We start from the raw sequence: 16,120 nt of genomic DNA on the forward strand, positions 1-16,120 counted from the left end.
TGTCACTCCAGCTTCACGTGCTGTTCTCTCCGTGCATGTCTGTGCCCATAATTCCCCTTTTCATAAGGGCATTCTGGGTTAGGGCCCATCCCACTCCAGTACAACCTCATCTCAACCTAATTACATCTGCAAAAACTCTATTTGCAAAAAATTGTCAAATTCTGAGGTATTGGGGGCTAGAAATTCAACATGGGAACTGGGGCAGGGGGAGACACACAATTCAGCTCAGAACATGCTGACACCTTGCTCGTCCCCGTGTGGGGATGACGTTCCTTTTGCGGTACTTCCCTCTCTCTCATCACCTGCCTACACAGCCTGCCGCTGGAGCAGGACTTTAAACCAAGCATTTTCTCTCCCTTTGCCCCCTTTTTTCCTCCCACCAAAGAACCGTACAAACGGCCAGCAAAAGAAAGAGAGACCTGCAGCCACCCAGAGCCTCCCCGTGGCACTCATGCCTGTGCATTTCTGGGTCGGAAGGGTGGCGGGAGGCACAGGCCCCTCCCTCCGTGTGTCTGCAGTTCTGCCCACCAGACCCTGCCCAGGGTCCCCTCCGTAGGGAAAAGAGGTCCTCTTTCTGACACTGGCCCCTGCACGTTCAGCCTTTGGCCCTCAGGAGGCAAGAACCTCTGTCCTTTCGGAAGGGACGTACAACACCCATGAGTGGGTGGCTGGGCCCTTGGAGGGTGCCGGCCAGCTCTGAGCCCCACAGAGTGCAGGCTATGCTGGTGTCCACTGAGTTCTCCCCTGGGAGCCCCAACCTCCCAGAGGGCCAGGGCGCCAAGCCCCTCTCGGGGCTGCACTCTGAGCCCCAAGTCTCCATTCCTTAGCCCCTCAGGGACCCTCAGACACACCTCCTGCCATGTGTGATGTTTGAGTTAGGATTCTATGATGGTTTCATACAGGAGCCTTCACTTCATACACATGGGACACCCATGGCCTCTCCACAATGTCCTGGTTTTTGACTGGGTAATACAGCCTCCCCCTGCAGCAAGCTGGCCCTCACTCGCTCACTGCTGGAGGGGCATCTTCTCCAGCATCCCCAGCCCCAGGGCCGATGCTACAGTGCCCACTGCACAACTGTCCTCCTCCACCTGGAGCCCCTTCAGGACCCTGGCCCCTCGCTCTGACCCCATTGTCAGCTAGGCGCAGGGGACATCTAGACCTGGGCCCCTACGTGGGGCTGGGTCTTGTCTTGTTGCCCCTAGTCCCGGAGGAGTCTCTATTACACGCCCCCTCAACCCCTCTGCCTGGGTCTGGCTACCCAGGCCCTGCAGTGGACACAGCAGAATGTAGACAGGCCGTGGGCTTGGGGGTGGGGAAGCTGCCCTCCTGGGACCCCGATCTCCTGGCCGCATCCCCCCAGCCTCCATGTGAGAGAAGTCAGTACCTGGCACCTTGTCTTCTTGGGACCCTGGGCCCAAAGCTTCTCCCCCTCGTGGCCAGGACACAGGAAACTCGGCACATCACGGCCACCTTCCCAGGAACTCTGACACCTGCTTCTCCTCACCCTCGCCGCCCCGAGTGTCACCCAGCCACCCGCCCTGCAGTGCCTGCCCGCCACTCCCCACACCAGGAGTGATGAGATTGGCGGGAACCTGCTACTCCATGGGGCGGTGCCCCAGGCACAATCCCAAGGCCGCTTTGCCAATGCCCTGCACCAAGCCCCAGGGGCTCTGAGTGACCAGTGACTGGGCTCAGGCCTCGTCACAGCTCCCCCTGGAGCTGGCATGTCCCTCGTGCTCCCCATTTCCTCCCATCTCCCCAGCTCACTCGTCACCAGTCCCCACCCCTGCCCACTCAGTTCAGCCCTTTCCCCAAAACCCCAAACACACTACACAGGCAAGGGTGTGCTGTGACTTTACTAGAGGCCACAGGTGACAGTGGGTGGCACCGCCAACCTCAGGCTCCATCCCCCCCACCCCCGCCCACCCTCTGGGCCTCATGAAGACTGTCCCAGAAGCCATCCTGTCTTGTTAGGCAAGCTGGACCCTATTGGAAAGGAGCGGGGGCGCTGAGGGTGCTGAGTCCAGTGAGGGCCCCTCTGGCCATCACTCCTGCCGCTCCTCCAGGCGGTCCAGCACCAGTGCGGCCTGAGTCTTGGCTTCCTGCAGGAGGCTGGAGATGCGCTGGCGGATCTGACAGACAAGGGGCCAGGTCAGCACCTTGCAACTTAGCCCATCCCTGCTGGCCCAGGCCCTCCCTGCCCCCTCCCTGGGCCCCCTCCGGCCCAAGCTCCCTGGCCTCTCCACTCAGATGTCTGGGCCATTCTGGGCTTCCTCGCAGACCTCCTAGTAGAGATGGGAGGGATCTGTCCTGAGATTTGGGGACAGCCAGACTCCAGGGCCCCCTCCCTCCTGGTCTTCCCACTTTAGCCATGACTGCCCAGGGCAGGGCTGTGACCCCAAGGCCCAGAGGGGCAGTGTTCACGTGGTCAGTCCTTTAACTCAATGGTCTTGTGGTGGACAGTGACTTCCCTGAGGATGGCCAACCTCAGCCTGGCTGGACCAGGCAGAGGGGGACAGGGCCTGGCCCCTGAAAAGGCCACAGTGCCCCCATTCTCAGTTGTGAAATCGCTTTTTAACAATTATCACAAAATTACAGAGAGAAATCACATAGCTCAGGGGACTGGAGCTGGGGCTGGGGCTGGGACTGGGACTGGGGCTGGGGCTGGGGCTGGGGCTGGGGCTGGGGCTGGGACTGGGGCTGGGGCTGGGGCTGGGGCTGGGGCTGGGACTGGGGCTGGGGCTGGGGCTGGGGCTGGGGCTGGGACTGGGGCTGGGGCTGGGGCTGGGGCTGGGGCTGGGGCTGGGGCTGGGACTGGGGCTGGGGCTGGGGCTGGGGATAGGGCAGGGGAATGGGGTGCTAAAGGATGTGGGGAATTGTTTGGAGTGATGAGAATGTTCCAGGACTAGATAAAAGTGGTGATTACACAATACTGTAAGTGGCTAAAGCCTTGAATTGTATATTTTAAAATGGTAAATTGTATGTTCTATAAATTTACCTCAATGACATAACAATGAAAGTATCGTGAATGCTAAAGTTCAGATAATTTCGTGGGTGGGCAACTGGTCTTTGAGGCCCCATGTTGCTGGTGCCCAGTGTCTGACCTGGCCAGTCTAGAGTACCTCAGCCCCAGGTGGCCACCCCGGGCAGGTATGCCCAGTGGGCAGGCTCAGGGTGGCTGAGCCACAGCTCCATCAAGGGTACAGGGGCCCCAATCCCTGCAGCTTTCTGGTCCCCTGACAGGACTGGCCCAGGTCCTTCCCGAGGTGATGAAAAGGGAAGTGCCACCCGAGAGAGGACGACAGCTGCCCTCCAGCCAGGCCTCCACCTGCAGGAGGCTGACCACACTTCCCTGAGCGCCTGCTGCTCACCTGGTCCTTGAACTTGTCATCGCTGATGTCCTTCAGGTTGATGAGCACATTGAAATACGCACCAAACATTCCCGTCTCCAGGGCCTTGGCAGCCACCTGCAAGGTCACGGGGACAGGGCTGGGGGATGGCGGGACTCTCCCTGTCCACCCTCAGCAAGAGACCAAGGCCTGGGTTGGGCAGCAGCCTCTGGGATCCCAGCAAGTGCCTGCCCCTCTGAGCCCGCCCCCTCCATCAATAATGACGGCAAACTGATCACCAAGGGTCCCCCAGAGGCAGCTGGGCAGCCCGTCTGAAGAGGCCCATCCTCATCCCACAGCAGGGAGTGGGCTCCGGCCTTGTCCTTCCAGGGGACAGAGGCAACCACCACAGCCTGGCTCTTCGCCTCAGGCTTAGACATGGAGGCCCCGCTCATGTGAGCACAGCCCAGCCTCCTCGCACAGCAGCCTCAGGGCGGGCCGGATTCTCTCCGGGGTCACCATCGTGGAGGTGACCACGAATGGAGCGAGCACGGTGGCCAGTCACGTGGTAGGAGCATGGTCCTCCCTGGGGCTCCGGGACCCCACACCATCCAGTGTGCAGAGGGTCCCCCTCAGATGACCTTGAACGCGCCCAGCAGGCCAGGCCCACATCACAGGCCTCCGTTCTCCCTGACCTCACGCGCACCGAACGCTGCGTGTGCACAGGCCTGGACGGAGCTGGTATAGGTGGGGCTCTTAACAACGAGTCCCAACATGTTAGATGCTCCCGGGTCCCACTGGACAAGGAGATGCCGGAGCACAGCGGGAGCACGGGAACGGTAGGCACCACAGCCCATGTGTCCAGGCAGCTTCCGTTCTTGACAGCTCAGACTCGGCCGCCTTCCCAGGGAAGGAGGGGACCCTACTCGGCAGCCTCAAGCCCAGACACTGAGCTCAGGTGTCTCTTATAAAGACCCTGTAAACTGTGGGGTCTGAATTCAAGGGGCTGCAGACCCGAGCCCTCCACACACAGCTCGTGATGTGTGCACACCTGTGAGCTGTCTTCAGTGTTTTCTAGAGCCAGGAGGCCAGAAGGAGGGAGAGGGGGAGACCCAGAGAGGGGAGGAGGAGGAAGAAGAGGAGGAGGAGGAGGGGGAGGAGGCATCAGGAGGGTCAGGTGTGGACTCTAGAGACTCACTTGAGTTTCTGCTTATCTGCCCTGCAACCCTGAACAAGATCCTGAATTCTCCATCTTCAAACACACCAGCCCTGCTGGCTGAGGCCGGCCAAGACCACCTGGGACATGCTCACGTCCAGGCCATGGTGTTTAGCAAACACCATGAACGGCTGCGATCGCCCAGTGACCCACCACCCTCCGCATGGCTGTAACCCCGACAGCGGGAGGCCAGGCTCCACCACGTACCTGCAGGTCCGACCGGCAGGCCAAGTTCACACACAGGGCCAGCTCCCGCAGCGCCGGCCACAGCGAGGCCACCGTCTCCGCCAGCTCCAGGGGCACGGTCACCGCCTGTCTCAGCCCCTTCTGCAGGGCGGCTGCTCGCCTGAAACCAAGGGATCATCGAAACCCAGGTCATGCAGGAACCCCACCCGGGTCCCCTCCCCGACAGCTGCAAGCAGACAGAACCAGGGTGGGGACAACGGGAAAGTCACTCTTTCGTCACCAGCACATGCTCAGAGGGTAGATTAATTGGAAATGAGACCCTTTCAGGTCTCCTGCGCCACGCGGGCCACGGTCCCCCACCTGTCCTTCTCCTCGGGGGTGCTCCTAGGCAGCTTCATCGCTTCCTGCCGGAACAAAGCACAGAAACGCACGGGTGAGGGGCAGCCATGCCCAGGCCACTCGGGAGCCTGGGCTGGGCAGGGGCAGCCTCGTAGCAGCGCCCATGTCACCATCGGGGTCGGCATTTCTACACAGCACGGGCGTCACTTCGGGAAGAGTGCTTCCATTGGGGATCATGGTGTTGGGCCCCCACAGAGGAAGGCAACCTGGCTCAGGGACCCCACAGCGGGCACTAAGGGGCTGGAGAGGAAGGGCTGGCAGCGCCCTCAGGCACTAGAGGGGTCCCGTTAGGTCTCTGCGCCCCACCCCTCCGATAGCACCTGGTCCGTAGTCATTGTTCAAAAGTGACACAGGCAACAGCACGACCCCTAAAATCTAGACATAACGGTTCGAACTGTGTCCCCACCTCCCCAAAGGCACCTGTGCTCTGGATGGTCACGCTGGGTCTGTCGCACCCCACAATGTGCTCTTGCTCCTTTGATGGCTACACAGGCGGGGCCCCCCTTGTTCGTGCACCCCTCGACTGTGGGCATGGCCATGGCCAGGCCCTGCCTTCCCACAGGATTTCTGGACACCGTCAAGGGCACCCAGCTTTTTCTCCTGGGGATCCCCACTTTCCACGGACCCCGTGCTGGCCCCTCTGGGCACTCACCAGGCAGGCGGTGAAGGCCTGGGCGTCCGCGTCCACCAGCGCTGTCAGCCGGGCTGAGGCCGCGTGGAAGGGCGGGATCAGGCGCCGCATGGTCGCGTCCAGGTGCTCGAACTGGCGCCGCCCGTAAGTCATCAGGCCAGCCATGCAGGCCAGCGAGGCTCCCTGCGGAGGGGCCAGCTGAGGGACTGGGACCCCTGTCACCACCCCGTCCTTGTCCACAACCCCCACCGCCCCTGTCCCCACCCCAGTCCCTGCTCCTGCCCCAGCTCACCATGGCTGCGCTGGCTGCTGCCACGGAGCCACCCCCTGGGGTCGCCGAGCGGGCGCCCACCTCCCGGACAAAGGCACGCAGGGACTTGTCCACCAAGCTCTGCTCGGGCCCGCTGTCGGGGACCAGGTATCTGCCGGACCCAGAGGGACAGGGATGGGGTCCTGGGTCATAGTTACAGACTGGGAGGGAAGGTCTGGCTCTGACCACGGTCCCGGACTCCAGACGGCCCCCTCACCCAGCCTCACAACAGGGGAAAGGGGGGTACAGCCCCAGCTTGCAGAGCAGCCACAGCCTGGGGTGGGGGGCTGTGACCACCCCAGAGCCCCCCTGAGGACAGAGCAGAGCCTTGTCGGGGCCTCACTGCACTCCCCAAGCAGCCCCAAGCCTGCTCCTGGCACGGGCACCCTGGTGTCTGCTGATGAATAAGTGATCAAGCAGAAGGCTCTGGAAGGATGGAGGCTGGGCCAGCAGGATGGGGGCCCACGGAGGGACTGGGGGGCTGCTCACTCGATGATCCGCTCCTTAGGATTGAAGGGGGACAAGGAGTCCAGGCCCAGCCTGTTCACCACCTGGAAAGGAAGCGGCTGGTGACCGACGGCCACCTCAGCCCACCCCCCGTGCATAAGGAAGGCCACCGAAGGGTCAGCCCCACCTCAGCTCACGGCAGCATCCCCACCCTGACCCAGCCGGTGTGTGGGAGTGAGGCAGGGCGCAGCCGGCCACGCTCTCGCCCACTAGGAGCCCTGCTGACCGCTGGCTCCCGTCCAAGCCGGGCCACCTGGGAGACCTCCTAGCCCGGAGCAGGCCCCTCGTCCGTCGGCACACACTTCCTGACACACCCACCCCCCCGTGTCACTCTGCAGAGACCCGGAGGCCCAGAGTGGCGAGTTGCCCATCGGGTCCCTCAGCTGCTGGCCTCGTTGTGAGCCACACGGGCCTCCTCCCGTGTCCCTCAGACGCCCCCACGTGCAAGAGCTCCTTGCTGAAGGCCAGCCGCACTGCCTCTCTGGACAAGGCTTTGTCTCCTCGGGTGTCACACTCACTGTTTCTTAAAGCCCCGGAGCTGCCCGATTTGCCGAAACACAAGACACGTGATGTGAGGAAAAGTGAAGTTTGCCTAAACTCAAAGTAAACTTGGAGCCATCCTCATTTAAGATTAGAATTCTTTCCACCAAATAAACATTCGAAACACTTTCTGGTGCCTTATGCCAGCGACACCGGCCGGGCTGCTTCCGAGCCGGAGTGGCTGATCCTCGTACAAAAAACAGAAGGTGGCACGTGCTGCTGAGAGGAACGAGCCAGCAGGGCCCGGGGTGGTGGCGGGCTGTTTCCGAGAACGTGGGGACCGGCGGAGAGACCCCTGGAGAGTTTGCTTGTAGCATCCACACGAGGCAAAGCCCTGCTGACACAGGCAGCCTCAGAGAGAGCAACAGAACTTGTCGACTGAATGTAAACACCCGGCTAAGCTGGCAGGGAGGAAAGGAACTCATTCCAGGCCAGAAGTGACCGGAAAGGTGAAGCAGAAAGGCCCGCTCCCTCTGAGGCTGGTCCCCCTGGAGGCATCTGAGCACCTCTGCACCCCTCCTGAGGGGGGAGGGCTCGAGCCTTCGTGAGTGGGGGTCAGACTGCAGACCCCTGAGAGGCGCCATCCCCAGGGATGAACTAGAAAATCAAGCCTCTGAAGCTCATAACCAGCCGACAGACAAGGAAGGAGGCTGGCAGGAAAGGAGAGGCACAGACTGAACAAAGGTTAACGATCCGTGGATACTTGACATATTTAACATATGTGGGTATGGGTACAGAAGGCCGATGTGATCTATTGGACTTGACGTAAAAATAACAACAAGGCCATTCAAATCTGGAGCAGAGAAGACTGCTCTCACAGTGTGTTGATTTTCTTGTCTTTCTTCACCCAGTCAACAGACGTTGTCTAAAATTGATAAAGCGCTGAAAGATTAAGTATGTTATTATACTTAAAACTTGGGCCACTTAGAACTGACAAATGAATTCAGCAAAGTAGTTGAATACAAAGTCAACACACCACAGTCAGCTGCATCGCTCTGCACAGACAATGAGCAATCTGAAAAAGAAATTGTCAAAGCCGTTTCATTGAAAATGGCATCAAGAAGAGTAAAATGCTTAGGGATGAATTAACCAAGGAGGTGAAAGATTCTACAATGAAAACTACGAAACACTGCTGAAAGAATTTAAAGAAGACGTGCATCAATGGAAACACATCCCAGGGCCGTGGGTGGAAGGCGTCTTAGGGTTAAGATGGCAATGCTGCCCAGAGTAACTACGGATTCGACAAAATCATCAAAATCCCAATGACAGGTTTGCAGGTACAGAAAACCCTTCCTGGAGGGTGGTGACTGGCTGCGCAGCATCATGAGTGTATTTAATATCACTGAACTATACACTTAAAAATGGTTATGATGGCAAATGTTATGTTCTGTGTATTTTACCACAATTTTAAAAAGGGGGAAATTAACTACCAAAAGAACCCCCTAAAAAAAGTACTGTAACTCTAAAAAATCAGGAAATAGAGAATGAAGAAGAGGGAGAAAGAAGTACAGTGTGTTTATGTTCTCATTTTCATAAAAAGTGGTCAATGTACTGATAAAAATCAATAAATTTGAAAATTTGAATGTAATTTTAAAATTAAAAAAACAATAGAAAAGGCAAATATATTAAGTTATAACAGTAACTACCAGAACACCTAAAAACTAGACTAACTTCCATGTATAGTAACCAGAAGGAACCACACCCACACACCCGACAAGCCTGAAATCAGGACAGAAATAAGTCCAGGAACACCTGCTGAATTGGCAGATACTCAGAGATAACTTCAACTACCAAACAAACGCTGCCAGAGAAGTCCAACCATTGCTCAATGTAAGAAATGCGGAAGGAATCCAAGTGGGTGGAGCTCAAGGCAAAGGAGTCACAAGGAACCAATGGAAGGAACCATGTAAATCTGTGGGCCCAGGTGCCGGGGACTCGCTGCCACATCCGGAAATGTGAGGAGGCTGGAGGTGGCTCCAGATCAGACACCAGAGGGAAGGAAGGGAGGCCAGAGGACAGTCCTCCCGGCAGAATTTTTACAGGACGGAACACATTTAAGGCCACAAAGAAAACCCCAAGAGTGTCCCCAAAAGGAAAATCGTATGATCTCACCTTCTAAGCACAGACAATAAAACAGAGAAGGGGGAATGAGTCCTGGCCCCATGGACAGGGCTGCAGGCCCTTGTGTGGGCACCTGCAGCACCCAAACCTGCTCTCAGGAACCTGGAGTTTACTCGGGGCTCCCACTGGGCCCAACAGCCTCGCCCCACCCCCCCCCTCAGGGGCGCAGCCCACCAGCCTGATCCGGTGCTCCTCCTCCAGGATGAAGAGGTTCTCCTTCTCGCAGTAGAAGGCAGCGGCGTCCAGGAGGGCCTTCAGGGGCACCAGCCCCACCAGCTGCGAGCCCACCACCGGGAGGCTCAGCTCCTGCAGACATCCAGCAGCGTCAGCCCCCGGGGCGGAGCTTGAGGGCACCCAGGAAGTGGCGGGGATGGGGCGGGGGGGGGGGGGGGGGCGGGGCAGCGCCACCCTGCTCACCTGGGCTTCTCTGCAGGTCTCCTCATAGACCGTATGCAGCGCTGTGACCTCAAAGTCCAGGAGGTTGGTGGACACCTGAGCCAGGTTCTTTTCATCCAGGTACCAGCCAATGCCCTGAACCTTTTTCAGACGTCCTGGCTGCAAAGGAAAAGCCTTTCCCAGCCCAGGCCCTGTCCAGCTCTCCTGGTTCCTGGTGAGAGCCATTTGCCCGGCATCCCCGGGGAAGAGGCAGGAGAGGAGGCTGGCAGGTGCGTTGGCCCACCGTGGCCTGCAGAGGTGTGGGGCTCCCAGATGGTCGAGTGCACATGGCCCTCCTCCTCCCTCTCCCTCGCTCTCATCAGAGCCAGCAGGAAGGGACTGCCTGCCACAGGGAAGCTGAGGCCCCATAGGGCCAGGCTCCAAGATGCTCACCCCCACAGTCCCCAGGCTCAGACTAGGCCCTGCCCAACACTCCATCCACACTGTGTCCTGGGGGCCAGCCCAGGGCCACCCCCACCCAACTCCAAACTCCTGTGTTTGGTCCCTTCCTTCCATTGCACCCCTCACCCCAGAGGCCGGCTCTCAGCACCTCATCCTTGAGGTGATTCAACCCATCTGAAGAGGGACCTCTGACCTCTGACCTCTGACCTCTGACATCAGCCAGAGCAGGAAGAAGGATTTGGGGCTCTCCTACATTTGTGTTGTACTTACACAATGGCAGTATCTGCAGGCTGGGGATCTGGGGTCTCTGGAGATGGGGGGCTGACAGGTGGGCAGAGCAGTGCCCTCTGCCTCCCTTACCAGGTGTTCCTGTGTCTACCTGTGTCCAACTAGGACTTTCTACAGCAGTGATGCTCAATTGAGGCGACAGCTGCTGTGGCAGGCCAGGTGGGTCGGGGCACCTGAGAGTACCTGGGGATACCTGGGAGTATCTGGGGGAACCTGAGAGTACCTGAGGTAACTGGGGTTCAGGAAGCAGCTGTGCTCCTTTCAGTACAGATTTGCTCCAATATTTTAACAAAGGGTACCACCCTGCCTGCTTCCATGGAAAATGTCCTTTAAAGCAAGTGCTCCCCCAATTCAAACACTAGACTCCCACCCTAACTCTTCCCACATGGCATGGGCACTGAGGCTGGGCTGGTACAGGTCCACACCACAGTGCCACACAGCCTCCCTGGGCCACTGGTGATCCACGGGACACGCCCAGCCCTCGGGGATGGCAGGCGAGCCTGGCTGCTCTCACCTGGTCCTTCCCACGGCCCTGCTCCCGGAGGTTGAGGGCGATGCGATGTGCCTGCTCCTTGGTGCTGAGCAGGTTGATGTTGAACGCGATGAGGAACTTCCGTGCCCCTGTGACGGTGGCCCCCCAGCTGGGGATGAAGGTGCTGGGGCCAAAGTCAGGTGCCCACTCTGCCTGCTTGAGCTGTAGGGAGACTCACCCTTGGGTGTTGTACCCCATGGAAGGGGTGCCCCGCTGGGGTTGGGGAAGAGGATGGGGAAAGGAATAGGGCACATACCCCTGGGGTTCACCCCAAACCCACCCGCCATCGAGGGAATACAACACCTTCTCAGGCAGGGCCTCGTACTCCCCCGCCCGGATGGCCGGCAGGGTCCGGCGACTGGCCACTCGCGCTGCCTCGCCGTAGAGGTACACTGCAAGGGGAGCCTGGCCGGTCAGGCCCTGGCAGCTGGGCAGTCCAGACCCCCCAGTCCCAGAGGAGAACTGAGGCAGCCACTCCTGCCAGCCTCAGCCTGGAGGGCAGGCCTCCTTCAGCTTCTGCCTCACTCAGGGTGGTCACCGATGGACACTAAGTGTGGGCCAGTTCCGCTCCTCTGCCCACCCAGGGGCAGGGCAGTCCCCCACCCTCGCTGTTCCCCCTGGTCAGATGCCCCTGAAAAAGCCATCGGCCGACCAGGAGAGCTGGGGCATGCTACTGGGAGGATGTTCCCATTTCTTCCTAAAATGTGTTTTCATTGCACAATAAACATGACCACAAATTAAGGAAACTCACCACAAACTCCCAACACCCGCACATGCACAGGGACACGTGTGTGCTACTCTCCACATCTGCATGGGGCGGGATGCGTGCCCCCGTGCTCACGTGCCCTGTCCACCATGCACTTTGCTTCTATCTTGTCCCCATTTGTACCAGGTCATTTTCTTGATGTGGTCAATCCCCCAAGTGAAATGATCCCCTTAGGGCTGTCCACTCGTCTCACTAAATCACATGATAAAGTGGCTGCCGGTTCCCGCTGCCTCATGGCCTGAGAGCCCAGGGCCTCCCTGGGTTGGGGCTTCCATTGCGTTTATCTCCTTATGGAAGTAATGGGAATGTTCTGTCAGTTTGCTGGTGGCAGTTTTTCAGGTTTTTTGTGTTTTTTTTTAATCTGCATGTTTAAGGAGTCATGAGCAGAGCCTGGTGAAGGGTGCTGGTGGGAACTGAAAGTGAGGAGGGACTGGCTGAGGAAACCCCTGAGATCAGGGTGCCCTGCCTGGGGGCGGGGGGGAGGGGTACTCACCTGGCACGCCCAGCTCCTCTGCCAGCCGCTGGCCAAAGGCCTGGGCACAGAGCACACACTCATCCATGCCAACGCCCCTCACCGGGATGAAGGGGCACACGTCCAGGGCTCCCATCCGAGGGTGCTCCCCTGCAGAGAGATGGGGGCCGAGGACCAGGAGGCCCAGCTGTGGGCGAGGACAAGGGCTCGGTGGGTTCCCCAAAACCTATCCCTGAGGCCCCATCTGCCCCACCATCCACACACTGACCCATTCACACCAACCTCAGGGCCCCTGGGAGAGGCAGGCCCCCAGTATCTGGGCATCTGTGTTGTGTAAAAACTTCAGAGGGCCTGCCTTGCACACTTTACTCCTCAAACCTTTGGAATGTTAGCACAGGGCAGAATAACTTTGGACTGGGCCTAAAGCAACACTGTGTCCCAAAGAACTATTTGCAAAGATAACAGAAAAGCAGATATTACGACTACAGGACTGAGAATTAAAGGCATTCTTTAGACTCAGCGTCGCTGCGTTATCTGCACGGCAGCACTGTCTTCCTTTCATTGATGGAGCTGTCCCTGCCCCCTTCTCGGAGGTGCCCGTTGCCTTTGTCTCCTCATCCGAACACTATTTGGGCTTCTGCCTGAATCAGTGTTTCCCGAACAGCTATTCTTTGATCTCAAATAAATGCTTGTTGCCTCTCACTTTGCCCTTTTATTTTTAGGTGAACAGTGTCAACCCCTCCCTCTCCTAAAAACCACAAAGAAAACACGGAAGAGCTTCGAAGCTGTGCTCTCCGAGTCCTGGCCAGGCTGGAGGGCCCTCCTGGTCCACGCCGAGTGTCCTGCTGCCAGCCAGCAGCCCCCCAAAGATGGCGACCCCCTCCCCTCCCCAGCGCTTCTCCCCTTCCCCAGTCAACTCCTCAATCGGAGATGAGCCCCCATTTCTCAACAGTTGAGGTCACTTGTGAATTCCCTGCCTCTGGACCTGGCTGGTCTCCCTGCTGTGAGTGGCCAGAGACCTTTGACCCTGCCTGCCACCTGACGTGTTTGGCTTTGTAGGCTGTTGACAGGTCGGTTTCCAGCAGGGCCCTGTCTTCACCTTGCCCCCCACCCCCACCCCCAGAGCCTGCTCAGCATGCTCCGGCCTCACTGCCGGTCACCCTGAAATGTGGACAGGCGTCGCCATGCACCTCCTCCTGGCACAGCGGGTTCCATGGGCGGCAGACCCCTGGGGGCCATGGGGGTCCCCCATTCCATGCCCTGTGGGCAAGAACAGCCCCTCACCTTTGTGCTTGCTCATGTCAATGAGCCGGAAGGCAGCCCGGGCAGCGTTGAGGGCCCCCTCCACCACATCCTCGGGCCGCCCCACGAAGGTGTAGACGGTGCGGTTGGTGGAGGGGCCGGCGTCCACGTCCAGCAGCACGCAGCCGGGGGTCTGCGCCACAGCTTGGGAGATGGCGTCGATCACCTGGGGTGAGAGCCCGGCCCACACCTCGGTTTCCCCACTCGGAAGAGGGACAGGAGCTTCAGAGGTGGCTGCACCTCTCCTGTCCCCCACTACCCCCCCCCCCAACCAAAGGTGCACCCGGCAGGCTGCACTGAGCATCTGGGAACTCCCCACGAGCAGGAGCCTGGCTGTAGTCATTGCTCCTGCAAGAGAAACGGAGGCAGGAAGCAGCGCCTGGGCAGAGGAGCTGCTGGGGCTCCAGGGAGGTGACCGACAGGCCAAGGTCACAGAAGGTCAGGGTTCCGGCCCCTCCACGAGGCCTCCAGTGGGAGCAGCTGCAGCGGGGGAGGGGCACGAAAGACCCAGAACCTTCTGAGGTGACAGAAATGCCCAGTGGCTTAGAAGCAGGGACTCGGGGCCCAGACTGCTCTGAGGCCCTCGGCAGCCTGCCCTGCCTCTCTGTGCCTCAGTTTCCTCGTAGGTGATGTGCGGATAACAACAGTGCTCACCTGATACGCTGCGGGGAGGGGGAGGCAGCGGAACCAGGGCAGAGACCCTCAAACAGCCTGTGGGTCGGGATTGGGGGCCCCATTTTCACAAGAGGCCAAGGGATTTGTTCAAACCTGGGTCAGGACCCCTGCCTGACCACCCCCTTCCTCACCCCCCTGCCCCAGGTCGGTCACTTCTAGGGTTCCCACACTCACGGGGCATACATGTCGCTGTGGCTGAGAGGAGCTGTCCCCTTTGAGAGAAGATGCTCCCAACCCCGCACCAAGCAGACCCCTTGCTCCTTGCGCTGCCCCCCGGCACCTCACCTCCTGGTTGTTCCCCTCTGAGAAGTTGGGGACACATTCCACCAGGCGAGACATGGTCTGGGCCTTGGTCCTCGATCGGGACGCTCTTCTCACAGACAGAAGGAGGGAAGGACGGACAGGCCTCTCCAGTGCCCGGCAGGGCCTTTATACTACCCTCCCCCCCCCCCCCCCGGGCTGCTTATTAACCATCTGCTATGGCGAGGATTCGGGGCAGGCTGGTCCCTGTACAAACACCGAGCGAGCAGTCCGGGGAGGGGCAGAACCAGGATCCCAGTGAGGCTGAGATCCCAGTTGGAGGAGGAGGAGGAGGGATCGCTCTGGCAGGGTGGGTGCCCCTGAAGGAAGCTCCTGTGGCCGGGACCCTCAGTGGGGAGAAGTCCTCACCAGACCCCTCAGGTCAACCGGGACTCCGCTCCCATCGGGGCCCGTGGCCATCTGGTGGCCATCGTGTGGACCCTCCAGGTGACCCTCTGGGTCTCCGTTCATTCACGTAAACGACCAAGCTTCAGGGCATCCAAGGGCCAAGAAGGGCCCTGTGAGGCCTCAGCACTGGCCCGGCTCTGGGCAGAGATCAGCTCAGCCCCGTCAGGCAGGAAAGTGGGGGAGAGTAAGTGTGTGCCGGTGTGTGGGTGCCGCGGTGGGCGGGCAGGCCGGGTGAGACCCCGGCTCTCCCCAGCCGTGGTCACTGCTCCCCAAGGCCAGGGGCTCCACAAAGGGGCGACGTGCCCCCGGGCAGCAGCATGAGACCCTACACTTAGAGTCAACACTGTCTCAGGTCAACACTGTCTTGACATTTTAGATGATCTTCTTTGTTTAATATATTTTGTTGATTTTAGAGGGGAATGGAGAGGGAGAGAGAAAGAGAAACTTCAGTGATGAGAGAGAAGCATTGATCAGCTGCCTCCTGCATGCCCCACACTGGGGATTCAAGCCCACAACCTGGGCATGTGCCCTGATCGGGAATTGAACCATGACCTCCGGGTTCATAGGTCAATGCTCAACCACTGAGCCACGCCAGCCCGGCTAGATGATCCTTAATCAGGACGGGCATTTCATTCTGCAAAGGCCCACCAGTCACATGGCCACTCTGACATGTGGACACCGCACAGGCACCCACTTTGTCATTCTCCCAGGCACAGGTACCCCCACACAGCTGTTAGGGTGGTCAGTGTCTGAGGCTACTTCACCCCTCGCAGTCACTGTGGGGAGGAGGTGCCCAGATCTTCAGATCCCCAGCTGTTCAATTCACAGGAACCCGGAGGAAGAGGGGCCCCACCACTCTGGGGCAGACTCTCAGAGGCTGGGGACCAGCCGGGTCCTCTCCAACCTTGGCTCTCCTGGGCGAATGTGGGTGACCGTGGGCGACGGCCATACCACCTCCAGGGCCCACAGAGGGGCTGTGGCAGCCTTGGCAGCACCTGGCAGGTGCCACAGGCCCAGCTGGGGCTGTTCTCCAAACCCGCCCTGATGCGAGGCCTCAGCTGGGGAGAGCCTCCAGCCCAGGGGCGCCCAGAAGTGCCCACCAGCACCTCTTGTGGCAGAGGCCCCAGTGCTGCATGCGTGCACCGGCAGAGACCCCCTGGAGGCAAGGGTCCCTCAGCCAGAGGTGGTGTCCAACAGCTGGGAGGGAAGCATGGGGGTCTGTGATAGAATGATTGTGACCCCAAATTCACACGTTGAAGCCCTAACCCAGTGATGGCGAATCTATGACACGCGTGTCA

The 16,120-nt window shown here is 59.5% G+C and overlaps 1 protein-coding gene across 1 annotated transcript; it reads right to left on the minus strand.

Annotated features, from left to right (window-relative positions):
* Positions 1-1,841: 1,841 nt before the first annotated feature.
* Positions 1,842-14,459, minus strand: FTCD (formimidoyltransferase cyclodeaminase). Its single transcript, XM_081087605.1, has 14 exons — positions 14,400-14,459; positions 13,422-13,605; positions 12,159-12,287; positions 11,203-11,291; positions 10,882-11,061; positions 9,660-9,797; positions 9,417-9,548; positions 6,564-6,625; positions 6,057-6,186; positions 5,786-5,947; positions 5,095-5,138; positions 4,756-4,894; positions 3,375-3,470; positions 1,842-2,135 (listed from the first exon to the last, which is right to left on the minus strand). Exons 1-14 carry the CDS (start codon positions 14,451-14,453, stop codon positions 2,049-2,051), a joined length of 1,626 nt encoding a protein of 541 aa, XP_080943731.1. The 5' UTR covers positions 14,454-14,459; the 3' UTR covers positions 1,842-2,048.
* Positions 14,460-16,120: the final 1,661 nt, after the last annotated feature.

Source organism: Myotis nattereri, assembly GCF_964212035.1.
Source record: "Myotis nattereri genome assembly, chromosome: 3".
In the NCBI taxonomy this organism is placed as follows: Eukaryota; Metazoa; Chordata; class Mammalia; order Chiroptera; family Vespertilionidae; genus Myotis; species Myotis nattereri.